Source organism: Neoarius graeffei, chromosome 5 (genome assembly GCF_027579695.1).
Source record: "Neoarius graeffei isolate fNeoGra1 chromosome 5, fNeoGra1.pri, whole genome shotgun sequence".
NCBI classification, from domain to species: Eukaryota; Metazoa; Chordata; class Actinopteri; order Siluriformes; family Ariidae; genus Neoarius; species Neoarius graeffei.
Window position 1 is genome coordinate 40,729,208 of NC_083573.1, and position 13,875 is coordinate 40,743,082.

The 13,875-nt window shown below is 40.3% G+C and overlaps 1 protein-coding gene across 1 annotated transcript; it reads right to left on the reverse strand.

The window, feature by feature from the left end:
• Positions 1 to 2,067: 2,067 nt before the first annotated feature.
• LOC132886717 (nuclear factor 7, brain-like) lies at positions 2,068 to 11,306 on the reverse strand. Its single transcript, XM_060921709.1, has 6 exons — positions 10,278 to 11,306; positions 8,489 to 8,584; positions 8,177 to 8,410; positions 5,091 to 5,146; positions 4,896 to 5,008; positions 2,068 to 4,786 (listed from the first exon to the last, which is right to left on the reverse strand). Exons 1-6 carry the CDS (start codon positions 10,722 to 10,724, stop codon positions 4,281 to 4,283), a joined length of 1,452 nt encoding a protein of 483 aa, XP_060777692.1. The 5' UTR covers positions 10,725 to 11,306; the 3' UTR covers positions 2,068 to 4,280.
• Positions 11,307 to 13,875: the final 2,569 nt, after the last annotated feature.

The following is a 13,875-nucleotide window of genomic DNA, read 5'->3' on the forward strand; positions in this document are numbered from 1 at the left end:
ATCCCGAATGTTTATCCATGATGAGCAAACCTGTGGCGACAGTGGAAAGGAACACCCCCCCCCCCCCCCCCCCCAGATGACATGATGAAGAAACCTTGAGAGGAACCAGACTCAAAAGGGAACCCATCCTCATCTGGGTGATAACAGATAGCATGATTATAAATAACTTGCTTCTACAACTATGTGTCCTATATAGTCACAAAGTACAACTGTGTAACCAGGAAAATCATTATAGTTTTAGCAGGAAGTCTATTTTATTGAAGTTATCAACTGTACATTGATGGGGATACTAACAGAACAACCTAACACCCCCCCCCCCCCCCCAGCTCTATTCTATTCCAGGCTTGTCTGGATGCTGAGTGTGGAATTCTTGTTTGAGTAGAGGGTCCAGGATGTCCTTGGCTTCTACCCAGCTCTGTTCCTCCAGACCATAACCCTCCCAGTCTACCAGGTACTCAATACACCCTCTTCTGCATCTAGAGTTCAGTATCTTGTTTAACTGGTAGATGGGTTCTCCTTCCAGTTCCAGAGCTGGGTGTTCCTGTGTTGGTGAGTTGGACAACAAAGGACCTGGGATGGCAGGTTTCAGGCATGAGACATGAAACGTGAGGGAGATTCGGCTGTGTGGGGGGAGTTCCAGTCTATATGAGACTTCGTTGATGCATTTAACGACTTTGAATGGTCTGATGTAGCATGGTTGAAATTTCTTACGTGTGTTGGGTTCACGTAGATGTTTCGTGGAGATCCAGAACCTGTCGTCTGGGGGAAAATCTGGGTTCGGGCCCCTGTGGTTGTCCACGTACTTCTTGTACTTGCTGTTGACGGATTCTAAACATTAGTGCACCTCCTCCCATACTTCTTGGCTGTACTTGAAACAGTCCTCTACTGATTGTACTTGGGCTGGGGTGTTATCCCAGGGGAACAGGGGCGGTTGGTAGCCAAGTATGCACTAAAAACATGTTGGCTGTGTTGCTGAATGTTTCGGGAGTTTTGTGCATACTCGGCCCAGGGGAGGAACTGCACCCAGTCCCCCTTGTTACACATACAGAAGATTCTCAGGAAGCAGAAGTGGCAGCACGGCGTGAGCAGACGACTCAGGGCATGTTTGGAGGGCCTGCGACATCACAGACGTTAGTTGGGCCATCCTGGTGTTGAGGTTGGCTAACATCAGCTGATGTTCTCCTAACAATCGCCCCTGAGCATTCGGAGCAGTCTGGCTAGTTCCTTCTGCTACATCCATATTACAGCGACGTATCCTGTCAGATTGCAGGCACTTACAGTATGTGCAGAAAGAGATTGAGAAACAGACTGAAAATAAAGCCAAATCATGTGACGAGAGACGTAGTCGGTAACCAGGCGAGGGTCGATCAATCATGCAAACAACACAAAGTAGGCAAGGCAAAAGACGAGAGAGAAATACTAGCAGTGGTCAGAATAACGAGATAGCATGCAGACAATGAAAAGGCTCAGTAGTACTGGTCGGAACACAGAACAATACTTCACAATGAAAGTGTGGAACTGGCATGGCTATATGGGGAGACTACTGATGTGTGTGATGATTGTCAGCTGAGTTCAACAGGCCGGTGACAGAGGGCGCTGTGTGTTCTGGGATGTGTAGTTCTGGGAGTCCATGTTTATATTTTGGTTAGTGACTGCATTTTCAATGGGGATACTGACACACACGCTGTACCATAGGCACGGGGGGAGAGTACGAGAGGGGGCTTCCGGGGGCCTCCCTCAGAAAATTTTGAAAAAAAGAGAGCCCATTTGGTGGCACCTGGCAACTTTTAGGAGCATTTTATGGTGGTACTGATACTGTCACTTTTTATTGTTAATATGGCTGAACATAGCTGTCAACCCCAAAATGAAAAAAGAAGTGAGAAAGCCAGGGTCCATGGGCTGCAGGTCCCGGTCAGGTCCAGGGCAAAGCCCTGGCAGGGGGTCTAGGAGGGCAAAGGCCCACAGCCAAAAATGATTTTGCCAACTTTAAGAGGGGATTGGTGGCCTTAGTATGAATATTTAGTTTTCACCTTCTTGTTACTATTAATGAAAAAAAAAAAGGCTTCATAAGGACACCACATTTATTAACAAAACAATGCCAGGTAAACAATAACACATTTCAGCATGGTCATGAAATAAAAGATGTGCAATGATCACATTTTTATAAGCTTTCACCACAAAAATACATATGCATGTCACATCATAGGAAAACAGGAAACACAATTTGTGTTGCTACCAGGTCATTTCTAAATCAAGGTTTTAACTCCATAAAAGTGCACATGTTTGCAATTTACTGCAGCAGAGTTTGAGGCTTATTTTGCCCTTTATTAAATGAAAGGGTAAATAAATAATTATATCATTACAAAAAAATTATCTGAATATAGCACTACAAGCTGAGTAAATTTAATATTCTGTCCTACTTATTAAATATCACATAAAATATGTATTAGAGTTTATAACATTAAATAAATTATTAGAACGATAATATTAAAGGAATATAAAATTAGTGAATTACTCAAAGTAATACCATCACCAAAAATCCCAAAACCATTATGACAATAATGTATTTACAACTTCCAATTATATAGTTATAGATTTATACATTTATGTGCTTATTTTTTATTTCCTGTCACCGGCACAAACTCACTTGGCTACTATTATAATAATAAACACACCAAACACAGCATGCAAAGTTCCTGTTGAAAAAAGATATTTGCCTGTACATTTATGATAACATATCAGTGGGACAGTTCAAAATAAGACATTATTTTACTTTAACTTAGCAACTTTGCAAATATATCAAGTTGAGCTTAGATTAACTGAAACAAGGCACTTTTAACTTTTTTCAAACATGATAAAGTATAAAAATATATTTTCTCATTGACAGAAGTCTATGCTGCAAATGCGGTCAAGCGCAATCCTGTTGATGATCTCGCTTTTTCAAGATCTTTGTCAGACTTTCTTTATATGTGAAGTTCAACATCAATATCAGTTGCATCAGAAATGGTGCTTGCTTGCTGAATCAGCGATAATGCATGGATAGATTTTGGTCCAGCTGGTATTAAACTTCGTATCATACTCAGCTGCACCTTACTTGGAAATGTTCTGGTTTTTAGAACTCGGAGGGTCCTCTGATCCAGAATTGCTGTCACTCATTTTCAGCAGGTGCGTCTTTCCCGCCGGTAATGTGGAAATGATGAAGACAAAGTAAGACGCGATTTCGGTCAACTTCCTGCAGTCAACCAATCACAAAGATCCTTTCACTGCGTGATTCAGTGCAAAAAATCATGAGTCTCACGGCAAAGTCGTGAGAGTTGACAGAGCAGTTTTCAGCGAGTGTCAGAGCAAAAAATAGCGTCAGCATGAAATTAAAGTGTGTCGGCCTCGACACGCAAACGCACTCTGGGGAGAATACTGAGATATATATACACAATTCCTTTTATATATAATTAAGTTAGTTAGTTAGATACCGTAGTTTATTAGTTATTCCACAAAATTGAGTAGTAGGTGCGTAGCACCAAGTTGGCTATAAGCCATGTACGACAAGATTGAGTGGAATAATTGTTTTATTCTATCCACATTCACTGGATTTTGAGAAACAGAGCATTTTTTTTGTAAATTTGATAAATAAAAACTTTATACAAAATGTTGGACAAAATCATTTCTGTTTAGAATGTAAACAAACCAGTGAAATAATAGTAGCAATTTGTGAAAAATGCTATCATAATTGTTGAAAAATAAAAAAAAGATATGTTCTTACCATGAAATACTTTCATTCCATATTTTGTTGCTTTTTTTATTTGGGGGGGGGGGGGGGGGTTTGTTTTCAAGTAGAGTTTTTATTTCATCCTTGGTTGGTTCAGCAACATGCTCCACCATTTTCTTCTTCTTCTTTAGGGTTTTTTTGGTGGTTGGAAAACCAAATTAAAGGTGCATTACCACCAACAACTGGGCTGGAGTGTGGAATAGGAGATAATTGGGGGTGGGGGAGTGTGTGTGTGTGAGTGTTTATATTATTTTAGCTATTTCTGTTTCTTTTAAATACTTGATAACAAAGTGATATACGGTATCTGACTTGATGCACTCTGCCATTTTGTTTTTCTCTACTCATAGTATATGAGCTGATAGCCTAGTAGTAGAGTAGCCAATCAGAGCACGTGATTGCTCATATCCAGTGGATGTGGATAGAACAAAAACAAATATACAATTCCTTTAATTTAAACATCAACTTGAATTACTTAGCAAAACAGTGTCTTGTTCTTTTAGAGTTAGGCAATATCTTAATACCAACAAATGGTGAGTGGATCGCTGTTCTTTCCATCTAAGTAAAGCCCAGCGGAGAGATAGAGAGCATGGGGTGGTGGTTTTGACAAGACTCTAGTTTCAATGAGAGTCATTTTATCAGCATTATAGAATGAGACCTGATTTCCCTCACAGTCCAGGTACACGCCTATCTTCCTCGGCTTTGATGGAAGATCAACTGTGCTGTCCATATCATGGGTCTGTTGGATGTTGTAGCCAGAGTCTGAGTTGAAGCAAAGCACTGTGTCACTGACTAGTTTACCTGATTCACAGCTACAAACTCCAACACCCCAGTCCACTTTCTTCCCAACATCCAACTCCCAGAAGTGTTTCCCTTTGTTAAATGATGACACTGTCTTTAGCCAAAGGGAGTTAGGTTTGTTTTTTTGGATTTTTGCAACCTTGTTGGGCTGGATACAGAGTCTACTGGGAGAAATGCTTACGCTTTGATCACCTGTGTCTTCCACAGTGTGGTGATGAGGCACTTGTTGGGAACAAATAGAACAGGTTATAATAAGTAACTTGTAAGCACAGATATTTTGTATTTCAAAAGGTTTGCTACATGTATGTGGTCAGCTCGAATGTCCTCTCACCTAGCTGGATGAATCTTAACATCTCTTTCCACACAAAGAACTGCAGGTAAGTCTCATAGGGACCAAGAGACAGGGTGTCAGGTATAACATTAAATTCTTGCAGAGTCAGGTACCTAAAAATCATTACCAAAAATTAATTGCCTAAAAGCTATTACCAAAATTGTGCAGCACATTTTCTTTCAATAACATACTCACGTTGTTTTGCATGGCAATATTTCCCTCATTATGGCGCGTCCATGCTCATGCCACCACTGTAAGCATACAAGCATACTATGATGAAACAGATTCATTCTCTTTAACTCATAGCTTCCCAAATCAGGAAAAGTTGGGATGGTATGGCAAATGCAAATGAAAAAAGAAAGCAGTGATTTCTAATTTTAATTTGATTTGTATTTCATTGCAGACAGTATGAACCCAAGGTATGTTTTGTTTTGTCTGGTCAACTTTATTTCATTTGTTAATATACATCCATTCCTGCACTTCAGGCCTGCAACACATACTGTAATAAAAAACATTGTGATGGGGGCAATTTAGGGCTAGTAATGAAGTAAAACCATTAAGTAATGATGTGATTTGAAACAGGTGATATCAACAAATGATTGCAATCGTGATTTGCTACAAAATCAGTGTCCAAGAAAGGCCTAGTCTTTGAAGCAAAGATGAGTCAAGGATCTCCAGGGTATCAACAAATGTGTGAGAAAATTATTGAAATGTTTAAAAACAATGTTCCTCAAAGGAAGATACAAAGGGATTTGGATATTTCACCCTCTATGGTGCATAATTTCATTAAACAATTCAAGGAATCTGGAGGAATTTCAATGCGTAAAGGGCAAGGGCACAAGCCTAAGCTGAACAACTGTGATCTCCAATCTCTCAGATGGCATCAAGAACCATCATTCATCAGTAGCTGATATAACCACATGGGCTCAGGATTACTTTGGCAAACCTTTGTCAAGCACTACCATACAGAGTTACATCCACAAATGGCAATTAAAACTTTACTGTGTGTAAAGGAAGCCTTATGTAAGCTGTGTTCAGACGCACCATCGACTTCTCTGGGTTCGGAGGCATTTAGGATGGACCATCACACAGTGGAAACATGTACTGTAGTCAGACAAATCAGTATTCCAGGTCTTTTTTGTAAGAAATGGATGCTGTGTGCTCTGGACCAAAGACAAAAAGGACCATCCAGTCTGTTACCAGCAACAAGTCCAAAAGCCAGGGTCTGTCATGGTATGGGGTTCTGTCAATACCCTTGGCAAAGATAACTTACACTTCTGTGATGGCAGCATTAATGCAGAAAAGTACATTGAGGTTTTAGAGCAACATATTCTGCCTTCAGGACGACATCTTTTCAGGGAGAGTTCAACAAGATATAACCACATTCTGCACACATTACAAAGGTACAGCTGTGGAAGTAGACAGTGCCTGTCTCCTCCGTCCCCAGTAGAGAATGTGTGGCGAATTTTGAAATGAAAAATATGACAGCAATGACTCCATACTGTTGCACACCTTAAGACCTGTTTGCAGGAAGAATGGGACAAAATGACACCTGAAATGCTTCATCACTTGGTGTCTTCAGTCCCTAAACATTTTTCATCTTTTAAACCCAAACAAAACCCAAAAAATAAACTCCTTTCTACTGACAGATAATATCCATACAAGATATGTTCAACTGTTCACTCATTCATATTTGTACCTGTATATTGTGTCCAGGTTGTTTTTCTTTTAAAATAAAAGGCTCCTCGGTGCTGCCATCTTACTCTCTCTGAGATTCACATTGCTCTCTGAGTACAAATTACACAAGAGAAACCAAAATTCCGAGACTGTGACATTACTTACATGCCACATGATTTATCGAGGCTGAGATCTCATGGACACATTGCTTGTAGATTGTTGTAAACAACTCTAAAGTTAACAGTGAATGCACACATACCCAACTTTGGGAGACTTTTGTTGCCCCATCAAGGTTTTCCCAAAAAAACCTTAAAATGTTCCTTGTATTTTTATGTAACATGCTTTTTTTTATTCACTGAGAAAAGTGTTTTAGCCGGCAAGAATCGTGTTTCAATGACATTGTTTACTAATATTTGTGTCAGTACTGCATATGAGTTATCTAGCTGAGTGAGATTTAAACTTCATAAAAGTGAAGTCTGTTGATTCACAGATTTTGTTGCCAGTAAAGATCACATGGTTACAGAAAATTTTTGATTAGATTTTTAGAATTAGAAGCCTTTATTTGTCACATATACATTATAGCACAGTGAAGTTCTTTCTCCTGTCGCCTCACAGCAAGAAGGTCCGGGTTCGAGCCCAGCGACCGACAAGGGCCTTTCTGTGTGGAGTTTGCATGTTCTCCCCATGTCTGTGGGTTTCCTCCGGGTGCTCCGGTTTCCCCCACAGTCCAAAGACATGCAGGTTAGCTCTAAATTGACCGTGGGTGTGAATGTGAGTGGGAATGGTTGTTTGTCTCTATGTGTCAGTCCTGCAATGATCGGGCAACTTGTCCAGGGTGTACCCCACCTCTCGCCCATAGTCAGCTGGGATAGATTCCAGCTTGCCCGCGACCCTGCACAGGATAAGCGGTTACAGATAATGGAAGGATGGATGGAAGTTCTTTCTCTGCTTTTAACCCATCTGAAGCAGTGAACACACACAGAGAGAGAGAAAGAGAGAGAGAGCAGTGGTGCCTGGATTTTTGTTTTGTTTTGTTTTTAGAAGCAGATGCCTTTATTTGATGGCTCTGTGTTACTCAGGAAAACAGCATACTAGTGAACCAGTTACAGCGGATATCTGGTTTCAGCACAAATGATTGTATTCATGTAAGCCTATTTTTAGCAATACCGTAACTTTTAAAATGGATAAATTGTTGTTATAAAGTTTTATTTTTAATTTAAATGTGTGGTGAGCATTCATCAGGGCACTTGCCATGATGGTGTTTAATTTTGGGTTTTGTTTGACTTTAAGTGTTGTGAGAAGGAATGGCAACAATATAAAGTGCTTTACTATCCCAACTTTTTTGAAATGTGTTGCAAGAATCAAAATAGAAATGTGTTTATGTTGAAAAAAAAATTAAATTCATCGTGCAAAACATCAAATAATGTGCTGTTGTATTGTTTTGAGTGCAATATAGGTCAAATATTATTTATAAATCATTGTTTTCAGTTTCAGTTTCAATGTTTACATACTATCCCAACTTTTTCTAATTTGAGGTTGTACTTCAAAGTTTTATTAAGTTTATCTCATCTCATCTCATTATCTCTAGCCGCTACATTTCTAACCTGTAGGAACTGGGTAGGTTGATGCATCTCCAAAGCTGACCTCAGAAGTACTTGTTTTTCTCCCCCATCTGACACCATTTCTTCCATTGCACGCATGTTTTCTCCCATTATGTTCAAGATTTGATTTTCCTCCTCCTCTAGCTGTTTTTTCACCTCCCTCTCTTTGTCATTCAGGAACTGGTGCAGCTTCGAAAACTGGGCAGACATCTGGTCTGACAGTGCTTTGGATTTTTCCTGGAAAGAAAAAAAACTCCAAGCCTTTTAGACGCAGTCAGCACAACATCTCACTCTGAAGTGTGTTATGTCACCTACCATTGTTTTCAGAATCTCTTCAGCCTGCTCATTAATCAAAGCAACCAGTGTGTTTTCTGTGCTGAGCAAAGTTTCCAGAGCCTCAGATGTCTTTTGCTAAGGAATTTATCAGACAACACTTTAGGAAATTTAACTCAAAACCATTACATACAGTGGTGCTTGAAAGTTTGTGAACCCTTTAGAATTTTCTATGTTTCTGCATAAATATGACCTAAAACAACATCAGATTTTCACACAAGTCCTAAAAGTAGATAAAGAGAACCCAGTTAAACAAATGAGACAAAAATATTATACTTGGTCATTTATTTATTGAGGAAAATGATCCAATATTACATATCTGTGAGTGGCAAAAGTATGTGAACCTCTAGGATTAGCAGTTAATTTGAAGGTGAAATTAGAGTCAGGTGTTTTCAATCAATGGGATGACAATCAGGTGTGAGTGGGCACCCTGTTTCATTTAAAGAACAGGGATCTATCAAAGTCTGATCTTCACAACACATGTTTGTGGAAGTGTATCATGGCACGAACAAAGGAGATTTCTGAGGACCTCAGAAAAAGTGTTGTTGATGCTCATCAGGCTGGAAAAGGTTACAAAACCATCTCTAAAGAGTTTGGACTCCACCAATCGATAGTCAGACAGATTGTGTACAAATGGAGGAAATTCAAGACCATTGTTACCCTCCCCAGGAGTGGTCGACCAACAAAGATCACTCCAAGAGCAAGGCGTGTAATAGTTGGTGAGGTCACAAAGGACCCCAGGGTAACTTCTAAGTAACTAAAGGCCCCTCTCACATTGGCTAATGTTAATGTTCATGAGTCCACCATCAGGAGAACACTGAACAGCAATGGTGTGCATGGCAGGGTTGCAAGGAGAAAGCCACTGCTCTCCAAAAAGAACATTGCTACTCGTCTGCAGTTTGCTAAAGATCGCATGGCCAAGCCAGAAGGTTATTGGAAAAATGTTTTGTTGATGGATGAGACCAAAATAGAACTTTTTGCTTTCAATGAGAAGTGTTATGTTTGGAAAAAGGAAAACACTGCATTCCAGCATAAGAACCTTATCCCATCTGTGAAATATGGTGGTGGTCGTATCATGGTTTGGGCCTGTTTTGCTGCATCTGGGCCAGGACGGCTTGCCATCATTGATGGAACAATGAATTCTGAATTATACCAGTGAATTCTAAAGGAAAATGTCAGGACATCTGTCCATGAACTGAATCTCAAGAGAAGGTGGGTCATGCAGCAAGACAACGACCCTAAGGACACAAGTCGTTCCACCAAAGAACAGTTTAAGAAGAATAAAGTGAATGTTTTGGAATGGCCAAATCAAAGTCCTGACCTTAATCCAATCAAAATGTTGTGGAAGGACCTGAAGCGAGCAGTTCATGTGAGGAAACCCACCAACATCCCAGAGTTGAAGCTGTTCTGTATGGAGGAATGGGCTAAAATTCCTCCTAGCCGGTGTGCAGGACTGATCAACAGTTACCCGAAACATTTAGTTGCAGTTATTGCTGCACAAGGGGGTCACACCAGATACTGAAAGCAAAGGTTCACATACTTTTGCCACTCACAGATATGTAATATTGGATCATTTCCCTCAATAAATAAATGACCAAGTATAATATTTTTCTCATTTGTTTAACTGGGTTCTCTTTATCTACTTTTAGGACTTGTGTGAAAATCTGATGATGTTTTAGGCAATATTTATGCAGAAATACAGAAAATTCTAAAGGGTTCACAAACTTTCAAGCACCACTGAGACAAAAGGCTTTAACTTCACTGAATTTACCTTCTTGGTGTCGAATGCATCCTTTAAAGTTTTAAAATTATGTCCTTTGTGTGTCTTTTCCTCTTTGCAGATAACACAAATAGGTTTTTGATCTGTCACACAGAAAAGCTTGAGTTCTTCATTGTGGTCCATACAACGTTTTGTGAAGACTTGTTTGTGGGTTCCAGTCCCTGTGGAGTCAGATATGACCGTCTCTTTCAAGGCTTGATGCTCCCTCAGATGCTCTTTGGCTGCATCCACCAAGTTTCTTAAAACACGATTTACTCTGATATCATTCTGCGTAAACGGGCTACGGCATTCTGGGCATTTGGCATCAGAAGTACTTCTGGTTATATGCTCAGTAATACATCCTCTACAGTAGAAGTGCTCACATGGAAGACACACTGGATCTTTTAAATCATTCCAACATACAGGACAGCGGATCTGATGAGACAAACCAGAAGTCATTGTTGAGCTGATACTGTGGTTCCTTGATGTGAATCACTCAGTCAGGAGCTGTTAATAAAATCAGAGCTGCTGCACAAGTCTCGACACAGCTTTCCTCTCAGCACAACACCGCTGAAGTCATTAAACTGAAAGCGTTAGAAACCTTAAACAGCTGCACCTTGAGTTACTGGAAACACAGACAAGGAACTTCCTTCAGCCCATTTTCTTTAAAATGTCACATTCACCTGGCAACACTTTTCAGAAACTATGTGTGCTATGTGGGCGGCACAGTGGTGTAGTGGTTAGCGCTGTCGCCTTACAGCAAGAAGGTCCAGGTTCAAGCCCCGTGGCCGGCGAGAGCCTTTCTGTGTGGAGTTTGCATGTTCTCCTCGTGTCCGCATGGGTTTCCTCCGGGTGCTCCGGTTTCCCCCACAGTCCAAAGACATGCAGGTTAGGTTAACTGGTGACTCTAAATTGACCGTAGGTGTGAATGTGAGTGTGAATGGTTGTCTGTGTCTATGTGTCAGCCCTGTGATGACCTGGCGACTTGCCCAGGGTGTACCCCGCCTTTCGCCCGTAGTCAGCTGGGATAGGCTCCAGCTTGCCTGCGACCCTGTAGAACAGGATAAAGCAGCTAGAGATAATGAGATGAGATGTTTGCTATGTGAGGAATTTTTTTTATTTCTGTGGAAATAACCTGAAACATATTACTGAGTTGTCCTAATTGATTGTTCATAGACTTCGTTGTCTCTCATGTTGATTAAAAAATCATGTAAACCATGTGTAAAATATTAATGATATATGAATGAATGAATGAATGAATGAATGAATTTATTTTTATTTCGAACATGTATAAAAAATGTATGTAACTATTTGTACATACAAAAGAAAGAAAATAAGAACGTGACAAAAATAAATAAATAAATAAAATAACATAAAGAGCTAAGACATTACAAAACACCGCACATTGTTTGAAAAAGGAGTGGGAAGAAGTACAATACTTTTTTTAATTTCCCACCCCTTTTTAACTACCCCGAAATCCAAACTACATTAATACACCTATAAAAATATATACCATATATACACTTCATAAATATCTACATAAATATTTAATTACAAAAATAAATATATACTATATACCATATATACACTTCATAAATATCTATATATAGGGCGGCACGGTGGTGTAGTGGTTAGCGCTGTCGCCTCACAGCAAGAAGATCCTGGGTTCGAGCCCCGGGGCCGGCGAGGGCCCTTCTGTGTGGAGTTTGCATGTTCTCCCCGTGTCCGCGTGGGTTTCCTCCGGGTGCTCCGGTTTCCCCCACAGTCCAAAGACATGCAGGTTAGGTTAACTGGTGACTCTAAATTGACCGTAGGTGTGAATGTGAGTGTGAATGGTTGTCTGTGTCTATGTGTCAGCCCTGTGATGACCTGGCAACTTGTCCAGGGTGTACCCCGCCTTTCGCCCGTAGTCAGCTGGGATAGGCTCCAGCTTGCCTGCGACTCTGTAGAAGGATAAAGCGGCTAGAGATAATGAGATGAGATGAAATATCTATATAAATATATACAACCCCGATTCCAAAAAAGTTGGGACAAAGAACAAATTGTAAATAAAAACGGAATGCAATGATGTGGAAGTTTCAAAATTCCATGTTTTATTCAGAATAGAACATAGATGACATATCAAATGTTTAAACTGAGAAAATGTATCATTTAAAGATAAAAATTAGGTGATTTTAAATTTCATGACAACAACACATCTCAAAAAAGTTGGGACAAGGCCATGTTTCCCACTGTGAGACATCCCCTTTTCTCTTTACAACAGTCTGTAAACGTTTGGGGACTGAGGAGACAAGTTGCTCAAGTTTAGGGATAGGAATGTTAACCCAGTCTTGTCTAATGTAGGATTCTAGTTGCTCAACTGTCTTAGGTCTTTTTTGTCGTATCTTCTGTTTTATGATGCGCCAAATGTTTTCTATGGGTGAAAGATCTGGACTGCAGGCTGGCCAGCTCAGTACCCGGACCCTTCTTCTACGCAGCCATGATGCTGTAATTGATGCAGTGTGTGGTTTGGTATTGTCATGTTGGAAAATGCAAGGTCTTCCCTGAAAGAGACGTCGTCTGGATGGGAGCATATGTTGCTCTAGAACTTGGATATACCTTTCAGCATTGATGGTGTCTTTCCAGATGTGTAAGCTGCCCATGCCACACGCACTAATGCAACCCCATACCATCAGAGATGCAGGCTTCTGAACTGAGTGCTGATAATAACTTGGGTCGTCCTTCTCCTCTTTAGTCCGAATGACACGGCGTCCCTGATTTCCATAAAGAACTTCAAATTTTGATTCGTCTGACCACAGAACAGTTTTCCACTTTGCCACAGTCCATTTTAAATGAGCTTTGGCCCAGAGAAGATGTCTGCACTTCTGGATCATGTTTAGATACGGCTTCTTCTTTGAACTATAGAGTTTTAGCTGGCAACGGCGGATGGCACGGTGAATTGTGTTCACAGATAATGTTCTCTGGAAATATTCCTGAGCCCATTTTGTGATTTCTAATACAGAAGCATGCCTGTATGTGATGCAGTGCCGTCTAAGGGCCCGAAGATCAACGGGCACCCAGTACGGTTTTCCGGCCTTGACCCTTACGCACAGTGATTCTTCCAGATTCTCTGAATCTTTTGATGATATTATGCACTGTAGATGATATGTTCAAACTCTTTGCTATTTTACACTGTCGAACTCCTTTCTGATATTGCTCCACTATTTGTCGGCGCAGAATTAGGGGGATTGGTGATCCTCTTCCCATCTTTACTTCTGAGAGCCGCTGCCACTCCAAGATGCTCTTTTTATACCCAGTCATGTTAATGACCTATTGCCAATTGACCTAATGAGTTGCAATTTGGTCCTCCAGCTGTTCCTTTTTTGTACCTTTAACTTTTCCAGCCTCTTATTGCCCCGTCCCAACTTTTTTGAGATGTGTTGCTGTCATGAAATTTCAAATGAGCCAATATTTGGCATGAAATTTCAAAATGTCTCACTTTCGACATTTGATATGTTGTCTATGTTCTATTGTGAATACAATATCAGTTTTTGAGATTTGTAAATTATTGCATTCCGTTTTTATTTGTCCCAACTTTTTTGGAATCGGGGTTGTAATTACAAATATATAT

Coding starts and splice junctions, on each gene's coding strand:
- LOC132886717 (XM_060921709.1), bottom strand. CDS start 10,724: ATGACTTCTGGTTTGTCTCATCAGATCCGCTGTCCTGTATGTTGGAAT. Junction 8,411..8,488: donor AAGAGATTCTGAAAACAATG/GTAGGTGACATA, acceptor TTTTCTTTCCAG/GAAAAATCCAAAGCACTGTC. Junction 5,009..5,090: donor ATATTGCCATGCAAAACAAC/GTGAGTATGTTA, acceptor AATGATTTTTAG/GTACCTGACTCTGCAAGAAT.